General features: G+C 49.0%; 3 protein-coding genes across 3 annotated transcripts; 1 reads left to right on the top strand and 2 right to left on the bottom strand.

The window, feature by feature from the left end:
• Positions 1-1,974: 1,974 nt before the first annotated feature.
• On the top strand, positions 1,975-2,375 carry EDB91DRAFT_1158970 (uncharacterized protein; the record flags this gene model as incomplete). The annotated part of the gene is made up of 3 exons (XM_041319722.1): positions 1,975-2,185; positions 2,249-2,303; positions 2,352-2,375. Coding segments are annotated over exons 1-3 (213 nt in total), but the record flags the coding sequence as incomplete, so codon positions are not given.
• Positions 2,376-4,117: 1,742 nt separating this feature from the next.
• On the bottom strand, positions 4,118-6,620 carry EDB91DRAFT_1158982 (uncharacterized protein). The gene is made up of 4 exons (XM_041319723.1): positions 6,448-6,620; positions 5,021-6,394; positions 4,823-4,964; positions 4,118-4,769 (listed from the first exon to the last, which is right to left on the bottom strand). The coding sequence occupies exons 1-4, from the start codon at positions 6,514-6,516 to the stop codon at positions 4,309-4,311; spliced, it is 2,046 nt and encodes a 681-aa protein (XP_041172809.1). The 5' UTR covers positions 6,517-6,620; the 3' UTR covers positions 4,118-4,308.
• A 378-nt stretch (positions 6,621-6,998) lies between these two features.
• On the bottom strand, positions 6,999-9,534 carry EDB91DRAFT_1059784 (uncharacterized protein; the record flags this gene model as incomplete). Its single annotated transcript, XM_041314278.1, has 7 exons — positions 6,999-7,125; positions 7,186-7,604; positions 7,659-7,901; positions 7,972-8,330; positions 8,387-8,583; positions 8,637-8,990; positions 9,044-9,534. The coding sequence occupies 7 exons, from the start codon at positions 9,532-9,534 to the stop codon at positions 6,999-7,001; spliced, it is 2,190 nt and encodes a 729-aa protein (XP_041172810.1).
• Between the last annotated feature and the right edge of the window lie 10,410 nt (positions 9,535-19,944).

Here is a 19,944-nt window from a genome sequence, read left to right on the forward strand (position 1 = left end):
ACACTAGTATATAAATCAACATAAGGGTGTGTACTTATCAGGTGCAGCAGCAACAATGCCCACACAAGTGACTGTAGATGGGTAATGTGTGTAGGTAGCGGGCACACTAAAAATTGCCGAGCTATTGTAAAGGCGCAGGAAGTTTGGGGGCAGCGGGAGGGGGGAGGCGTGTAGGTGCATAATGTATCAGTCCTAAAATGGTGGGCCAAGGGCGGGAGGCGAGAGGCGGGAGGCATGCAGGTGCATAATGCATTAGTCCTAAAATGGCCGAGGGCGGTGAGAGGCGGAGGATGTGCAGGTGCATAATGCATCAGTTCTAAAATGGAAGAGGGCAGTGGGAGGCGGGAGGTGTGCAGGTGCATAGTAATGCATTAGTCCTAAGAGGGTGGTGAGAGGTGGGAGGCATGCAGGTGCATAATGCATCAGTCCTAAAATAGGCGAGGGCGGTGGGAGGTGGGAGGTGTACAGATGCATAGTAATGCATTAGTCCTAAGAGGGTGGTGAGAAGCGGGAGGCGTGCAGGTGCATAATGCATCAGTCCTAAAATGGCCAAGGGCGGTGAGCGGGAGGTGCCTAAAATAACCGAGGTATTGTAACCGTGCAATGCGGGAGGCAGGCAAGTGCATGATGCATCGAATGTGGATGCATCCTGAATGCATCATGGATACATCACCCTATACTGCTATGATGCATCAGTATTTGCAGGCCTACAGTTGTAAGACAAATGCATCACCACTACCCCTGCAATCACAGCATTTTCTTGCATTACTATGACAAGGACGCCTGCTGCCCTAGGCAACACTGTTCAGTATAATCGCAAAACAAAGGACACTGGTCAGTGGTCACTGGCAGCGTCACTGGCAGGTACTGGTGCTGCAGATATTGATGCTGTCAAAGTAGCAATACCGGCGAGGACAAAGGATAAACGCATTGTTTGTGAATGGGATCAATTAAATCTCAAGGGGACAGTAGGAAGACGACTTACTTTTATGTACTGAATATTGTTCTCTGTGGCGATGTAGGAAGAACCTATCCACCTGAAATCCGCTTTCGATATCTGCGATGCCAGCAGAATGCCACCTGAGATCTCGAGAACTTAGTTCATACAGACGGTCCGATCATAACTTGTGAAGCAAGGTCTATTGGCAATGTGACGTGGAATAAAATACGTCCTTGCGAAGCAAAGCCAATGTCGGCTCGAATCCGCTGTCTGGATGTCAATATTGGCTGATGTTAACAGCAGTGCCAGTACTACCATTTGAATCGGTATTCTAAAGTGCGAGGTGTAGTAATACGCGTGACAGTCGAGTTCAATCAGTAAATTATGAAAGTCGAGGTAAATAACGACTGGATACTAACTGGTGAGCAGGCGAAAATTTCGGCGGGCACAAAGCGGGCGGGCGAGAAAGTGGGAAGCTCAGAGGGCGGGAATTAGACGGGTGTGTTGGTAATAAACTGTCCACGGAAAATCGTGGAGCAAGCTGGACAAATGTGGGGGCGACAAAATTGATCAAGATAGCACGCTGCGGCGCAATCGTAAAAGGCATGATGAAAGTAGCTCCTGAGCTCATCCGTACGCAACTATAGCAATCTGTCAGATCAAATACTGGTCGATACAGTACAACCTGGATATCCGCGCAGAGGTCAAAACAGCGGCTTCTCAAAGTCCTTGCCTGCTGTAGCCTCCCCTAGCCAGACTAATCAAGGGAAGATAGACGTTCCTTCGCGCCTGCTGAGGTATGTAGACTTGACATATAAGCAGATGTGTACTACGTGACAGCATGCAGAGGCGATACGAGATGTTAGGAAGTACATAATCCGGCAGTGATGTGCGCCCAACAAGCTATGGCGTCATGCGGATTCGAGCTGGCATTTTGGAGATCTCAGGTGGCAATCTGCTGGCATTGCAGATATCATCTGTTCGAAACGATGGCCATAGGTAGGTCCTACATCGCCATAAATAACAATATTCATCATATAAAAGCAAGCCGTCTTGCTACTGTCCCCTTCAGATCTATTTACTCTCATATCACATGCTTACAAACATTGCAATGCGTTTATCCTTTGTCCTCGCGGTTGTTGCTGCTTTGACAGCATCAATATCTGCAGCATCAATACCTGCCACTGCCCCTGAGAGTGGACACTGTCCTTTCATGTGCTTCAATGATAAACCGTGCAGAACCTGCTATGATGGGAGTTACTGCGTGAGTATGAGTAGTTTGTGTCCTGTATTTAACCCCTGACTCACCGACATGGTAGGTATGGCTCGGATGCTCATTCGCACCAGTTCATTGAATGAAGAGCTGCTGGAGGTAAGTGTTAGGGAAGCGGATTACACAACATACCCATACCTGCAGGTTGAATCAGTTCAGTTCTTCCTGTCAATGCTCAGTTATACATGGGGGCTGGTACAATTTTTTCGAGTATGGTAATGAGTTGTGTCTGTATTGTGGATGCGGATTGGAGAGTTGCACTACTGCATATATCCCCAACACTCAATTTAGTGGCCACGAGAGGGTTCTGTAGAAAATAAATGTCTGAATAGTCTGCCGTCTGCATAGTTTGCAAGCTCGCAAGTAGAAGGTTCAAGCCTCAAGTGAGTACAGTGCGTATGACTTTTCAGTTGCGAAAACGCGCAACATGTGTTTGTACATATTGTCCATGGTACGAAAGTGGAAAACATAGCCAAAATAAGGTATTTTTCTTGAGCTAATAAAAAGTCATTGCAAACGACTGTAATCGAGTGAGAGCGAGCGAGTACTTACACCTATGGTTGGACCGCCGAGCGAGATGCGTCACGAAGTACGCGTCACGGTTCTCGTATGTTATGGTAGGTTGCCACACTCTCTTAACTGACAGTTCTTGTCGCTATGATTTCACTTGCATTGCTACCTTGCGAGTTTTGTAGTTCGGTTGACGGGCGCCCGAAATTTTCAGTAAGTGGAAGTATGTGCCAACGGCCATTGTGCGACTTTTCTTTGCAGGTTCACCTTACAGCAGTCATGTAGATGGTTTGTCTTGCTGTTCTGATGTGCTGCGAGGATTGTGTCCTGCCTCCGCGCAGGCAACTCTAGGCAATTGCGGGGGTCTGTCTTACTGCAGTCTGCAGCAAACTCGCTGAGCTCCTCTGCTTCTTTTCTACCAAGTCACTCATTGCAGCCATCAACGTTTCTATTGATCAGGCTGCGTCATCTCGGCTGGAATCTCGCACCCTGATCGCGGGGAAAGACGAAATCGAGGGCATCGAAGGTGGGTTAGTCTAGCAACGGTCATTGCTTTGTTGAAGAACAGGTATGATATTGCTCAACTACCTCCCCATGTCTACCTGATTTTGGACGCTTTTCTAGCAACGAAGCGGACAGGTTTGCAACTGCCCTGCAGGATTCGTTGCCGGATAACGGAGTCGGCAATTCCGCTGTGTGCGACTTCTACCTCCAATCGCACGTAGGTTTTCTCGGAAGTTCGTTCTACATGACCAGTCATTTTTCTTGACCGCTGATTGTTTTATAGCTAGCAGGCCAAGTCATTCCTTTCAGGGATGAGTGTGAGCTGAGCTCTCCACTCTCTCGCCTGAACTCAACCACGTGCCGCTGCACACACCACATCAACTGCCACATTACCACCCGAATGCGCTCGCCCCCGCCATTCCAAGGACCAATATTCTCATTTATCTTTCACTCGTATTTATAGCATGTATCGTCTCGTACAGTACAGTATCGAATTCACCCGCTGTTTTTGATCCAAAGTATCTGGACCGACACGTTCTCAGTATCCTTGTCCATCGACTCTGATCTGCTCTATCCTTCACGATCTAACTATTCCCCTTCGTAATCGCGTTTCTCGTTCTCGCTGCGTACAACGACATAATCGGACTTACAAGCACAATGATGGTCTTGCCTTCAGTTAGATGTACATGTGGACGCCTCCCTGTTACAATGAACAGATAACGAGCACATCCAGACAAAAGCCCTCTTTCATTACTGGTTGGCACCTTCAGCCTCATCTCCTGTTGCTGCATCGGATGGTAAACGAAGGCAAGTCCTGCAAACTTCATTGCTAGTGAGCTGTCACGATTGCATCCTCCATGCATTTCATCAGCTGTTTCGTTATGTGTGCGTTGTGATAAAAAAAGACGTTTCATAAGTACCATAGGCTATCTACGGCGCAATTTGGTATACAATCAATGGTAAAACAAAAGACAGCATCATAACATTGGGTCTCGAGATAGCGAGCAGGCACAGCAGACGGAAATCGGAGGCAAAACTATTACAACAGCACGGCAGCAGACGAAGCGCAGTACAATCACAATCACAAGGAACTCCCGGTATAATAAACACTCGAGGCGCCGTCATTGACACGAGCATCTAATCCGTGCTCTTTAAACGCCATCCTGAGGGCCGTCGATGGGCTGAAGAGCAAATTAGGTTTATCCGTTATCTCATATCCCTCGTGAATACGCATCACAGGCGGCAGGCGAAGGCTATGCAGTCCTGCAGATTGGCGCCACTTGCCTGCGGCTTGCCATGGACGTTCCGATGCCTCCGGGAAGATATGAAGATAGTTGGACACCGGCTTGAATTTGAATTTATCTGCAGGGCCCTCTGCAACAGGATCGATCTCGAGAACAAGACAATCTTGGAATTCTGGGTGCTCTGCCTGAGCGGTCACCGACAGCTGAGATATGAACTCTTGATGGGATTGAATTTCAGCATCTTCAATCTTGGCCAAAAGAAATAGGCTTCTCCTGACATATCGTGAGGCATTTGGACCTGTGAATGCGTCTCAGTATGCAAAATATGTCGCATGATGTAGGGAGACGCGCCAATGGCAGCTTTGAGGTACTTGCATGCCATTCGATGGCCCTGATCCCAATCTATGTTCTGGCATTGTCTAGAACAATACCTCGCAACCGTGCACCTGGCACACTGGAATAGATCCCACTGCGGATGCCATTCATCACTGTTCTGCAGCATCGGTGGCTGATTAGCAACAGTCTGGACAAGTGATATGGTTCGCTCACATGCACAGCAGCACACTGACGATCGAAGAAGATCGACGCCGCGGGTATCTGGCTTCTAAGGTCCAAGTAACGTCGAACGTCTTTCTTGAACAGGTTCCAGGCTTGTAGTAGGTCTGTGTCGCTCTGAGCAATCGCATCTAGCGATTTCTCATCAGCTTCAAGCTCGCTCCCAGCGATCCGCAAGACCTTGTCGAACGTGAGGTATGAGCGAAGAGCAGTAATTAACAATGCATTAAGGCATTCCGCCGCATCCGCGCCAGGAATGCAGGTATGAGCCTGAAGGACGGTAGGGAGGAAACGCGCCCGAAGGGCCTGACATATAACGGCCACAAGATCATCCACAGGACCTCCCATGAGTAACGCAATGTAACCTAAAGCATCCTCAAATGCCTTCTTGACATGTTTGGCGAAGTCATCGTGCTTCAGGGTTAAAGAGAGTTGACATAGATCACGAAGGGTGTAGGTAATGAGGGCCACGAGGTTGCGATCGATGTAGGCCTCCCGCAAGGCGCAGTTCTGTTGGCTGGTAACGAATAGTAGGGTTGCACAATTCCCGAAGCAATTTATGAGCATTATTTGCCAACGAGGCAACCCGAAAACAGAATCGCATGGAGTGGTATCGTCGATGCTTTGTCCAGAAAGAACCTTCTTCCTGTACAGACATCGGATATTTCTGATATATTTGGAGGCAATAGAAGCCGTGGCTTTAATGCCTCCAGCGACATGAATAAGGGTGGACGTAAAAGAAGGATGGTCGACATCCAGGCATGTCTGCACCACGTATGACATGTGTTCCTGGAATGCCCCCTGTTCCTTGCTGCCCATTACCTTGTCAGCCTCGGCGAGAAAGTCGTTGTCCTTTGAGGTGACAGCCATACACCACAACTGCGAGATAACGGGGTGTAGAGATGGTGTGTTGATCAATGACTGTGGTGTTTTCGAGTCGCCGATTAACCCCATGCGCATCAGCATGTTAACAACTAGCTTTAGCGCTTCTGATCTAGTTATGAGAAGACCCGGCAGGCGAGTGGGGTTGCTGGAGGCGAAGAAGTTACGATAAAAGAAATTGACCCAGAGATGACAGGGATGCCAATTGGATACAAGGTGGTCAGCAATGGTCTGTAGTGCCTGCGTCAATTCCTTTGGGGAATCGAGGCGGTTCAGCGTGACTAGCACTCCTTTAAGGGAGTATCTTGCGAGCATGATGCTCCTCACGTCCCTCGAAGTGACCACATCGGGGATGCGAGCTGGATCAAGGTGGTAATAGAAGACTGGGAGTAGCATGACAAGTTGTTCTGGTTTCCAATGCTGTGCAATGCTGCATAGTCCATCGAGCTCCTTGATTGACCCACTGGCAGCTTTATTGATCATGAACTGTCAAGACTAACCTGAGCGGATGTAGAATCCTAGTCAGTTATCGCACGGACCTGTATTACTCGGGCGAACGTATGACCATCTTCAGGTTGCCTTTGAGGAGGGGAGGATGATTCGGACATGAAGATGTGCTGATACTAGTTCTGAAGCGCTCGTCGGTGCATACGTTTGTCACGCGACTGTCACACAACGCGTGACATCATTCGTCCTTGTGAGCCCGAGCAACATACATACTTATGTCGAGAAATTTACGGTGGCGCTCAGCCAAAACACCAAGCGAGAGCACGTGACCACGATCAATTCCCTTTTCGAGGCGGGATTCGCTGACCTCGCTGGCACATGACCAGTTTGTGTGACAGGCGTGAGTTTTGGTTGAAAAAAACAGAGCGTTTCAACAAATGCGCTGGCAGGACGGAACAAACGCGAGTGGGGTGCGGGCATGATTAGCGACGGCGAGTGGTAAGGTAGAGTATCAGTAGTATGCTACTAAGTAGTAGGCAGTGAGTGTGGAATGTACAGAGTCAGCCAAAGCAGTGAAACGTCGTAGCGAAGCAGTGAAAGCACTGAAAGGCAATGATAGTATGTAGTAAAAACGGGACCGGTATCACTTGTTGCGAGAGATACGGTCCCCTCGTGCAGCGCGTGCCTTGTTCACAGCCTTCAGAAGTTGCGTGTGCCCTAGCTCGGCCTCTGGATAGGCTGCGAGGAAGCGTGCCTCGTTCGACTCGTACCTGGAGCCGAAACAGAGGGTTAGCAGTGCCGGCAGTGTAGATACCAGTGCAGGGACTTACTGATTAATGAACTCTAGCGCGATTGTTGCACGTTGGTGGTACTTTGATGCAAACCGTCTATTTGCACCTTGGTACCAGTGCCTTGGCCAGTCCTTCAGTGGCGTTGTCAGTCCTCGGTCTCGATCGCCAACAAGCCAGTGTTCGACAATCTCCTTCCAGGAGTTGTGCTTCGGGCTGGTGGTTCCGTTGGGACGAGAGACTGGGACCCGAGGGATCACAAGGCCAGGTGTTGGGAGTTTCTGGGTACTTGAAGCCCGAGTGATGCTGATGGGCAGCGTGGTGCAGAGTTGTTGTGACGAGGTGCGGATGGATGGCTCGGTGGTAGGGAGAGTGTGGCTGACGACGGGCCTGGGTAAAACTGGCTGTTCGGCTCTCGCACATATGTCTCTGACAGGTGGAGTTGGTGTGCGGGAGGCACACTCAGAGACGTTGGTGAAGCGGGGGCCTGAATCGAGACGCTGGAGAGCGATTACTGTGGTGCAGGCAGCCTGTGCTACAACACTCGTTAGGGAGCGCATGTCATTGCGAAGGGAGTTGACATCTGCTGAAACGGATGCGTGCACCATGCGAAGCTCTTCTGTCGATGCTGGTCTGGCGAGAGCATGTTCGCCAGCAAGGGAGGCATCAGCACCGCGGGAGATGGGGGCAAGGGCATCACTGTAGTCAGTCTCATATGCATGTAGTTCGTCGAGGAGGTAGCGAACGAGTGTATCACGCTGAAAATAGACACAATGAGAAAAAAATGCTGCATCAGTCAAGTGTCAGTCATAAGAACATGAGACATACCTGCTCGCCATCAGCCCATCCCCCCCACCAACGAACTTTAGCAAGTGTCCACCGCTGGCCCACTGGAGCAAACATGAACCAATATTGCGCACCTCCCCGACGAAAGCAGTGAGTTGAGAAGTTACCACGGATGCCAGCGCCAGCGGTTGACTCATTGATCCATTTTTGTACCGTATCGTGAGAGATTGGCTGTCCAGGATGCACAACACCATTTGCACTCATCGCAGGAAAAATGAAGTCGTTCGGCTGGAGAGTTCGCCCGTAGTGAAATGATTCAAGCCACTTGATCCAAACTAACATCCAGAAGAAATTGTCGCAGGCTGGCATGTTGGGGCGTGGATAAATCTTGTAGTGATTTGCTGCCAGTGGTGAGGTCATTTAGTCATCCGGCTTCGATTTAATGTGAGCAACTCACATCTCAGATCTGCTTCCCATTGGCCCTTGTCCACCTTCTTTTGCCATCCTTTCCGGTGAGCGAGAAAGATCTCGAAGTATGATGTGCATTTACTCAGCGTGAGTGTCTCGTTTGCAAGGTACACGCCGAGCACCCCATCCAAAATAGTGGTATCAAGTGAGATATCCTTTCTTTGCAACTTTACAAGCTCAAAACACCTGCGGGCAAGTTAGATCGCGCACGTGCTGCGGAAAAGCTAATCAGATCTCACCTTGTCCATAACGTCCATCCGTTCGATGCGAACGTGACTTGTTCAAGATGGCGAGTAAGTTTTGTCCTCATTTCCAAGTCCAGGTGCATATCCGAAGGCCGAGCACCACTCATCACCTTCTGAATCATCTGTAGTGCAATCTCGAGTGGACACACAGCCTGGTGCCATCGGAATGCCCGATCCATGTAGTCCTTCGTCATTGCCATTGAGTGAGTGCGATCTCCTCCCTCGGCACTTGCCTTATGCTTGATGGATGACAGCACATCATAAATGTCTGCAGAATCAGCAGGGTTTCCTTCCCAGCGCTGCTTCGCCTCATTGAAGTGCCATTTGCCACGATAGGTATCACCATCTCTAAAATGTAAGTCAGTGCTCGTATGCTCTAATTTGTGTACGATAATACTCACGATAGCTCCCACAGCTTCTTAAATGCCGAACGGATGCTCTTGACAGTAGTTTTGCTGAGGTTCTCGTGGAACCCTTTCAGGGACATGAAGAGCGCCAGTGCTTTGTCAGAGCATCTGTTCGGGATGCTCTCAAATGCATATTTGAAGGCCGGGTCCTCATACACGTCATTGTCGGCATGTATTTCGGCAGTTGCAGGCAACAGAATGAGTGAGTTTTCAGACGTGTCACCCCTCCAAGTCTCGCTGACAGCAGAACAGCTCGGGGTTTCGAAATGGCTTGCCAACCATTCCCGTCCACGCCGAACATGCCCGGCATAGTTCATCCTTGTGTTATTTGCCTGAAGGTGAGTTTTTATTCCATGTTCCTTACACTTTTGGACGTCTGCTAAAGCTGTCTTCGCAGCAGCTGATCTCGTCTTTCGCCCAGCTTTCTTCTGAGCAGTGTCTGGCAGCTGGGGGGCTTTCGCGGAATCCTTCTTGAGTCGTGCCATACTTTGTGAACACGAACGAGTGAGTGTGGCACAAAGGTAGTTCAAAATTTCGGGACGGAGATCATTGTCAGGGGCCTCTAACTAGTTAATGACAATTTCACATTTCACATTTCACACTATTTAGATTAGGAAACGACAATTGATTGCACTAGGCACTAATATACTGCTGCACTACTTGGGGAGCCATATGATCCAGTATTGTTGCCGGAAGACGCATGTACGAGGGAGAGAATTTCCCTTGAGCTGAGTTGCCTAGAGTGTTGTGTGCCAACCACCGACCATCGACTTTGATATTATAAATAGCGATATCATGCCGCAATGCCATCAACGTTCCACGAGCAATTATTTTGAACACCGGCCGGCGGTCTGTGTGGTCCGCATGCTGACGGGGCAACTAAAACACGAGTTAGAGTCTATAAAAATTGAACCACATGTGCCGCCTACCTTGCATATGGTGCGGAGACATGCACCCTCCCACACACTCCCGTGCATCTTGTCAATGATGGCATCATCGTCCCAGCCCAACTGCAGCCTGCAGAAGTCTGCAAGGTCTGCAAGATGTGGCTGGGAGGACGACACGTCCAGTAGCACATTCTCCGCGGCTGAAAAAGATGTCGGAGGATGGACATATTTGTCGATCACTGCACGACGTGGAAAATCGCATGGGATACAATCTGCGACAGCCTTATACCGACGCTTGAGGTCATGGTAGGGGTCATTGGTGAGCATAGTGCGTAGTTCATCGACGAGGTCCTCCGCACGCTCAGAGAACTCCTCCGGCGGCATAGACAGGAATGCGCAGAGCATATTCTCGCCAATTCTGCTGCACATAGCAACCTTGTGAGCAATCTCAATTCCACAACCAGGCACCCCTCTATCATAGTCTCCGCCCACCAGGAGGGCAATGAGCAGCCGATCTCCTCAGGTCAAGGAGGCACCATGCTCGAGACCATCCTCCGTATACACTTGAACATTGAGATAGTCCTTGTCATTCTTCGCACTGCGACAAATCAATGGCAAAAGCATGAGAAAAACATGACGGCATACGTTCTAATTATGCACACAGCTCCGAAGATCAGAACATCACTGTCCTCGGTCATCACGGCGTCGATAACACCATGGGTGTTCATGGCAGCCAATTCGGCTTCGGCTTCACTCGGGCCTGGGGAGTGGTGAGACAACAGTCTCATGAGGTGAGGTGAGCAAAACTTACCTCGGTCCACTGAAAGCCAAACAACTCCAGCATGCGCTGGAAGTCGCGGGTGAGCCAGTGGGGGCTGTGTCTGATTGTTCGACCCTTGTCTGGCAGGCGGCTCAGGCCATCGAAGACAAAGACCACATGCAGGGGAAGCTTTAGTAGTGTGCCCAGCCGAAAAATCAGTCGAACCCCATATCCATAAATCCTTGTTCACTGGTGCATAGTATATTCTTCTTTGGTTTATTTGACAGATACAGTACTTTTACCTTTCAAACTCCCTATTACGTTGCCTTAAGCGGCTCGGACCGATTTACTCTCACATATCCCCATACATATCACGGACGATCGACCGCATGTCCTGCGTACATTTCTAGCGAACCACGAGGTAGCTCGGACATCCCAAGCGATGATTATCTCCATTATTTACCTAGTAGCCGATTTTTTACTTAAGGGATGTTCTCCGGGATCTTCACAGTCGCAGCATACTGCAGATCGTAAGCGCTCAGCTTTGCCTGGGCAATCTACACAAACTCAGTCCTCTCGCGATCCCAATGCTTCGAATCATTACCTGGGTTTTCAGGATGGCGCACATGGACAGCTCTCTCCCACTGTGTGCGCCATTTGTTTGGGGAGTCACACCCACAGCTTCATCGACTGCACCGCCGAGTGTCTCTGGAGCAAGTCCCACCCTGTGCTCACCAACAGAGTCAACAAACAGCTACTATTATGTTCCAACAACCAGCCACTCTGCCTCGACTGGCAGAGGAGTCGTGGATGCAGCAATCGCTCACACAATGAACGACACATTTGCACCGGTTGTCCTTCCACCACACACGGATCTCAGCATTGTTCTCAAGCACAGAAAGTTGCGGCCGATCACACCTTATAATTCTTCCTCCTGGGAACATTTGCTTCACTCTCATGATCTACTCGATCGCTACCCGGATATCCCGCTTGGTTTACGTGCAGGTTTCAATCTGCACCTGCCTTTGCTGCACTCCACTCAAACCCCACCTAATAGTACTTCAGTTCATCAATATCAGGATGTGTTCTCAGCCATTTTGTCTCGCGAGCTGCAAACCGGTCAGTACATCGGTCCTTTCACTCGCCTGCAACTTGTGGACGCCCTGGGACCCTTCCAATCCTCACCCATATCAATCATTCCCAAAGCTGGCAAAGCTGGAAAATATTGTGTCATTCAAAACTTCTCTTTCCCTGATATTCTGTCCCTGGCTCATCCATTACCATCCATTAATTCCATGGTTAACTCCGATGATTTCCCGTGTACATGGGGGACATTCGACACAGTCTGTACCATCATCCGTGGTCTACCACCAGGCTCTCAAGGTGCCACACGGGACATGGCTGAAGCTTATCGCACTGTTCCGTTACACCCTTTGCAGTGGCCAGCAACAGTGGTCCGTTTGTCGGAGGATGCCTTCTGCATTGACACCTGTACCGCCTTTGGCATGGGGCCATCAGCCGGGGCTTATGGTCACGTTGCTGATGCTGGGTCGACTTATTGCGAGCACAAGGTCTTGGACTGATTGTCAAATGGGTCGATGACCACCTGTTTTTCCGCATCCGCAAAGAGCATCTCATTACTTACAATCATCAGCGTTTGTTGGTTCATACTTGCCTGGCCCGAACAGGCCAGCTTCAGAATGGTGGTCGTCTATGGTACAAAGGTGACGAATTTAGTGACAGTTCATTTGATGAGTTTGCTGAAGACTGCGGTTTCCCGCTCCGCGACTTATCTGAATCTTCAGTTCGCTCGCATGAAAGTGATAGTGAATTCACTTTTGACTTCTGCGACATTAACCGCACGTCCTCCGATCTCGATATACCTTGGGAACCGACAAAGGACACCTTGTTCAGCTTTCAAGTTGTGTACATCGGTTTACTGTGGTGCCTCACGTCGCTCACAGTGGCGCTGGTGGAAGGAAAAAAGGAGATACTCTGCCACCATCACAGCATGGTCTTTGGACGTCACCCATGTACTACTCAATGTTCAGAAGCTGCATGGGAAACTTCTTCATGCCTGCCTCGTGCTTCCCGCTGGACGAGCGTACATCACCTCACTCGAAAGTATGCTTGGAGTCTGTAGTGCGAGTCCATTCATGCCACATCACTCTGTCCGTCATCTCAACGAAGACCTCAAGTGGTGGTCTAAACAACTCTCTCTACCTTTCGTCGGTCGGTCAATCCCACACCCAGTTCAACTCGTCGATGCTCGGGCCTTCTTAGACGCCAGCACCACTGTCAGAGTTGGAATTGTTATCGATGGGCATTGGCGTGCCTGGTACCTATGGCCAGGATGGCAGACACTCAATGGAGAATGGGACATTGGCTGGGCAGAGGCCACCGGTTTCGAACTTCTCATCCATGCCCTCCTGCGGGCCTATTCCAGAAGTTCAGTCTCACTTCAGGGTCTATTGTGACAATAAGGGCGTCGTTGATGGTTGGCGCAATGGACGGAGTCGCAATAGGGCCACCAACATTGTTTTCAGAAGGGTCCAACATCTCCTCGATTCCCAAGACAATTTCTCCTCTTTCCATCTCCGCTATGTCCCCAGCCAAGACAATCCAGCAGACGGGCCTTCCAGAGGTGTCTTCCCCCCGAGGCATTTCTTGCTCCCACCCATTCCTCTCCCTGGGGATCTCGAAAAATTCCTCATCCCGCCGTCTAACCCAGGCACTTCACAAATGGACACAGTGGCTAGTCATTTGCAAGCTTGGTTGACCGGAGAAGAAGTGAGACTTCCCGCAGTCACACTGCTCTCAGCTATGAGGCCACGCGCTGTCGGCGCTCCATGTTTTGCTAATTCCACTCCCTTACTGTTGCCCGCACCCACAGGTCCACCGCATCCATATGCCGCCAGTTTGACACCTTTGCTATCACCTCTTCGTCCGCATTGCCTAGCACGCGATCGCTTGCGATTATGGGTACCTGCAACCAAGCACTCAGGCACGGATCGTGCTGGAGCGCCAGTTCCAGTCTCCAAGGCCGACCTTGATAGAATTCTCCTCATCATCTCTCATTCTCATGCTTCCAGCACACATGAAACTTACGGATCAGGGCCCTTAGCATACCACGTATTTTGCGATACTCGGGGCATTTCTGAAGATCAGCACTGTCCAGTGCCACCCGTTCTACTTCTAGCCTTTGTTGCGGCCTGTGCAGTGTATGCAGGTGCCACGCTCGAGAATTACTTTTACGCAGTTCGCGCCTGGCATCTCCTTCATGGAGCACCTTGGCTACCAAATCATGCCGAATCATCCCTCGCACTGACTGGCGCTGCAAAGTTGGCCCCTCCATCCTCCAAGCGTCCAAAGTGCACTCCTTTCACAGTGGAGCTCATCATCAAAATCCGGAGTGTCCTGGATCTGTCAAAGCCGCTACACGCTGCCGTTTTCGCATGTCTGACCACTTCATTTTTTACCATTGCTTGCACAGGGGAGTTTACGGTACCTTCTCTTGTCAGCTTCCACACCGACCCCAGTGCCTACATCAAATTCCGTGACATTCATTACAACCAAGATCAGAACAGTTTCAGAGTAGTAGTCTTTGGCTTGCTGTGGACCAAGACATCCGCAACTGGGGAGGACGTTTATTGGGCCGCGCAGTCTGGACTAGTTGATCCCCAAGTAGCTCTCCAACAGCACCTCACCATTAATCAACCTCCCCCTTCTGCCGCTGTCTTCAGTTGGTGTCATGTGGGAGGTCTGCAGCCTTTGACGAAGTCCACATTTCTCACCTGTCTGCAATCCGCCAGAGATCAACTAGGGACTGGAGCGCTAAAAGGGCATGGAATTAGAATTGGTGGCACTTTGGAGTACCTTCTCCGTGGCGTACCTTTCGACAGCGACAAAATGATGGGGTGCTGGAGTAGCGATGCTTTCATACTCTATCTTTGACAACATGCTGTGGTGCTTGCACCCTATCTTCAAGATACGCCAATCTTAGAACCATTCATGTGCTATGCCATACCTCCGCCACGTTAACTTTCGGTAAGTTTTCTACATCGCCTTTCTCCTTTTGGTTGGGGGACAAGCATGTGCTTGCTGCGTTGACGGGCTCCTTAATTTTCGGGATACACAGCTCATACTTGTCCTTTCTGCTAGGTCCTTACAGTCTGTTTCAGCCTAAAACCCCTGTGGGGTTTTTTACCCAAATAAGCCTTTGTTTGTTGCCGCCGTCATTATAGTATTTGTTTGTCATCGTCGTTATAGAATTTACTTTGCCTTATCTTGTGCTCTCCCTTTGAGTCTAAGTGCATAGACGTGAATTTTTCCAGATATCCTGACTTATTGGGAAAGCCAGGTGATGAAATGGTGTAGTGTGTCACACGTCACAGGGGGTGCTGAATCGAGTGAAATACTACAGTAATCGCGACAGAATGTAGTTACAAAGCTAAACATAAGATAACGTGTTGAAGCATGATGACTTCAACTCCAGCGGAAAAGAAAAGTTTCAAAATGAAAGAATGATACAAATGAAGCACGTATGAAGTCCAGCAGACGTCCTTGCACTAAGAATCCTCTTAGTGTCAAAAGGGGTGACAGATATCATTGAAGAACTGGTACCAGCAACCTTTGTTTTCCGAATTTTCATCACCAACTACAACATGTCCCTGTTATTTTCATCTCTTGTAAGAATGAAAGCGTGTTAGAAGATAGAGCTGAACTCACCAGGGGATTGCGCAAGGCATCTGCCTCCCTGGCAGAATCCTTCCGCTGACCACACATTTACTGTTTTGAGAGGTTTCCTTCACTGTCGAGGTTAGCGGATGATGCAGGGTCATCAGGCAATGAGGTGCACGCATCGGTAGGAGGTTCATCTTGCTGCTTTCCTTTACCCTTGTCTTCTTTGCTAGTGCTGAGCGGATCATTTCCAGTGGGTTTCTTTCATCGAACACGCATTGCCCGTCCCATGTGCTTTCCTTTACTGTTGAGGCCGGCGGAGGATGCTGCATTATCGGGCAATAGCGTGTGCACGTCGGCAGGGTATCATCTCGGTGTTTTCCTTCATCCTTCTTTGTTTGCCAGTGCCGGGCTGGTCATCCACGAATGAATGGCCCATGATGAGGTGATTGTATATGACATCCTGATTGATTTCCTCATCTTCCTTTCTTTCTTGGCATTTCCCATCCAGCATTGGTGGGTTGCCTGTGGTTGTCACAGGTGTGTTTGGGCGAGCACAACGGAAAAAGGACCTGCATTTGGGGTGCCCGGGGGGGTGCACAATCCTAAAAAGTGTCAAAACCTGGACAAATGGGGGGAACTAGATGATTCCGGCTGGCAATATTACAAGTGCTAATCATCAGTACTGGCTATGCCACTGCATGATGAATCATGAGTTTCACCTTGACAGAATTGTTGCATGCATTATTGGGCACATCATCAGCAATGTTATTAGTACGTGGAGGCTTTGTAGTTTCTATCTATCATTGTCCTGTGAGCAAGACGAGGCAAACAGTCAAGTGTGAGAGTACTGACGTCGACGAGTTCAATTTCCTGCTGTGCATCGACATCAGTACTAGTGCCATTGCATGACGAACCACGAGATTCACATTGTAATTTTTATATGGATCATCCGAATCGCCGGTGTTACCAGGCGTAGTATCCGCCTGTGTTGGTCCTGTGAGCAAGACAAGGCAGACAGTCAAGTGTGAGAGTAACGGGCGAGTACTTTATCGATGAGGTCTCATTGGTTGACTTCCACTGGCCTGATCTGTTAAACCAAGAGGTGAGCCCCGAAAGAGTCCAGTGTTGGGGGCCAAAACAACTAGCTAACCTTACACATTTCAAGATAGTCTCGATGGATTCTGTCGACTAAACATGTGATCAGCGCCACATCCTATAGCTAGATCATGACAACGGCCTCACCATCGTAACCACGGCGCCTCAGGATGTTGATGTCTGTGTCAAGGATGGTCACAAGCGACATCACATTGTTCTTTTTATACATAGAAAAAAGCAGACAGCACAAAGCTGCTGCAATACTAAAACTGATGAGCATGCATCTTGAGCGGAACAGAGCACCACATACTCGTAACTGTCAGCCTTCAGCTCCTTGATCCACAACACATTTACACCATCTTTGATTTGGATCTCAGCAGAGAGATCGGTGGGGTGCGCCTCCCATTCCCGAGATCCAGTTGCATGTATGAAATCCAATCTCTTCGTGACATCAAGTTTGCAACAAGCTTGTACAAAGAATTGAGTCTCATCATGCCAGTGTAGAAGGCGCATCCCCTCTCTAAAGCACTGTTCATTGAACTCGTGGAGGAAGATAGGTATCTTGTCGATGATAGAAGATCGAAGGGCCTGAGCCCTTGATGTGTGCAGCATCTCCTTGTCCGGATCTACGGTGTGTTTGATGCAAGAGCTCAAAGATTTGACACCCATATCCAAGTAGAACTCTGCTCGGGATATGTAAGACAGTTCCAGGAAGAATGGAAAACTTACTTTCTAGTAGCTCCTCCCAAGGAGCAATATAGATACAATCACCAAAAGTCAAAAGGTCTTCCATGTCATCCGCTGTAGGGAGTATCCCTACGCTAGGCTCGTATCCACCACTTTTCCAATGCATCAGGCATCCATCCGACGTCCATCTGACACCTATCCATTCCATCCGATACACATCTGCTTTTCGGATGACATGCGGATACCTTCAGATCTCCCCCTATAGCTTGTGCATCCGCCGCATCCGTCCTGTCCACATCCATTCTATCTCATTGGTACGTACTCACATGCATTTTCTTGTTACTGACAGAACACAGACATATCCTCTCACACTCCAGTATTTTTCGGATAGCTTATGGCACGGTCTAGACTCGCTACCTATATATCTATGTTCCTTGAACATACTGTACCCTATAAGCATGGAGGGTTTCGGAAAATACTTACTGGATGTAACTTCCTCCCACTTTTCCTGCACCTTACAAAAAGATCGCTTTGACTTATACCCACTATCCATCCAACCTTTAATGAACTTCCTTCGATTTTGATTTGCATCCCGTCCGATCCGCAAGTATCATCTGCTCTATCCGACGAATCTGTATGTTTCACATCCTATCCGTTTCATCCACTTTTGCGGATCTTTCATCCTATAGGGTCGCTTTAGACAGAGACTAGTATTTTCCCCAGTAGCAATCCCCTTAAGGGTCGAATGCACTTGTTCCCAAGCAAGGCAGCAGGCAGCAAAGACCCAACTGTGTAGTAGATTGACTTCACTCCGCTGCACTTGTTGTACCCACACCGCGACCAATACTTCTTCGGCCTTGCAAAGTTTAAACGTGTCTGCCTCTTGGCTACGCCCATCATTGCTCTTCCCCCATCAATATCCCAAGAAAATTTGGGCATCACGCAGTTCCCCCTCGATGTTTGAAGGAAGTGACTTATGACCCTTCGCGATCAGACGCAGCTCGGCCAAGTAGCTGCAGCATGTTAGTACTATGAATCAAGGTTCCAAAAGCGATATGCACCTCTCCTCGTCCCCAGCCATCTCACGGAACTTTTGTGGACACTTGAGGAGACCTTCAACAATGTCAATGCATCCAGGGTCTTTCTGACACGACAATATTCCAAGAAAGCATTGGCACTGAGCCCAAAGTCAACAAACTTGAATAACCGCCGGTAGAGGTGGCCTGATGGGTATGATGTTGACTCCAGACAGCACTCGCGGGGTGGCACATGTTCATAAGAGACGCCGTTGGATTGTGGCTTCTCGTACGATACCTCTATAGGAACAATCTTGAGGTCTGCAATCTTTTCAAATGTTTCTGTTGAGAAAACTGGACATCTTATCAGCATGAATGAAAGCTCCGGTATCACAAAATTGATTGCTCACCTTTTTCAGCAAGAAACTTGAACCACTTCTTTGCTCTCTCTGGGTTACCTGGCGGCTTCGATTCAAGAACTTGAAGTAGTGTTTCAGCGGTAGGGCCTTCTTGAATCTGCAGCTTTGCAATGATCCTCTTGTCGTCCAGATGGCCAAAGCCAAAAATTGCCCAATTTGCATCCGAAAATACCTTTCAAATCATGGAATCAGCTACGCGTGCCCAGTGTCTTTATGAAACAGTGGTTAACAGACCTCATGGTGGAAGAACTGACAAGGCTGTCCATCTCTGACACCGGGGATGAATGCGTGCGAAGGGAACCTTGACGGATCGAAATGCTCTTCAAGCTCTGTTTCATATGATGGTCCACAAAGAGACGACCACGCAGCTTGTCTAGCAGAACAATTGGATTCGGATGATGTGATGGTGATGAGTTTCTCTATTGTAGGGTATTCGCGCAGCCCTTGTCTAGTGAGGAATAGTGCTTTGCGATGTTTGGTTAGTGTGACATAAAACATCAAATAGTTCACGACATACCTTCCTCACTGTTTGAATTCCAGGAGTCACATTTGACTACAGGCAATCTGAGTGCCCGGTTGATCTCTGTAGATGCAAAGATCTCTTTGATATGATGTCTTTCACCATTACTGCAAGGGAAGAATTTCATATCCATCACATGAGTCACATCTTCCTGGGGAGATGTTCTAATGTATCTCGCTAGGTCCATGACATTCCATCTATCATCACTGTTCAATCTGTGAGGGGTCTTAGCAAAGATGGTAAGGTCATATCCCTAGTGACTGACTGTGTTATGAGTGAGTCGATGTCGCACCGTTTCTGCACTCCCGAATACTGCAACACCCGCACTGTGCGGGATTCCACGAGAAGTTCTTGTTTAACGATGGGAAGGTCATGAAAAATGTCGGCATAAGGGAAGTACGTATCCCGGGCCGCTTCATGGAAGGTACATTCGAGATAGTCATAGGTATGCAAGCAACATCCTTCAAAATCTCTCGAACTTCGGAATGACTTTCTTTGTCTTGGAGTGTGTCCCAAAGGTTACTGAGAACACTGAGGACGTGTTGCGCAAATGTTGGCGCTTTCGTGATGTCGTGTGCCGGATCTGGTGTCCCATCCATAAGGTGTCGAAGCCAATGTGCAATTGTCATCTTTTTCCATCCAAAAGTGTCTGAAATCTTCGAGAGATCCAGGCCTTGAATAAGGGCTGGGGGAATTGTGTCTTCTGGAGAGGGTCATCTTGACAGCGAACGGCCAGCATTGGTTCATCAATAAATTTACTGATGGAGCTAAATTTGATCTCCTTCCCCTGCCAATGTGTTCTGCCTACTCTGAGGAATTTGTTGCACC

This window comes from Suillus paluster (genome assembly GCF_016628075.1).
Source record: "Suillus paluster strain FC165 chromosome Unknown EDB91scaffold_75, whole genome shotgun sequence".
In the NCBI taxonomy this organism is placed as follows: Eukaryota; Fungi; Basidiomycota; class Agaricomycetes; order Boletales; family Suillaceae; genus Suillus; species Suillus paluster.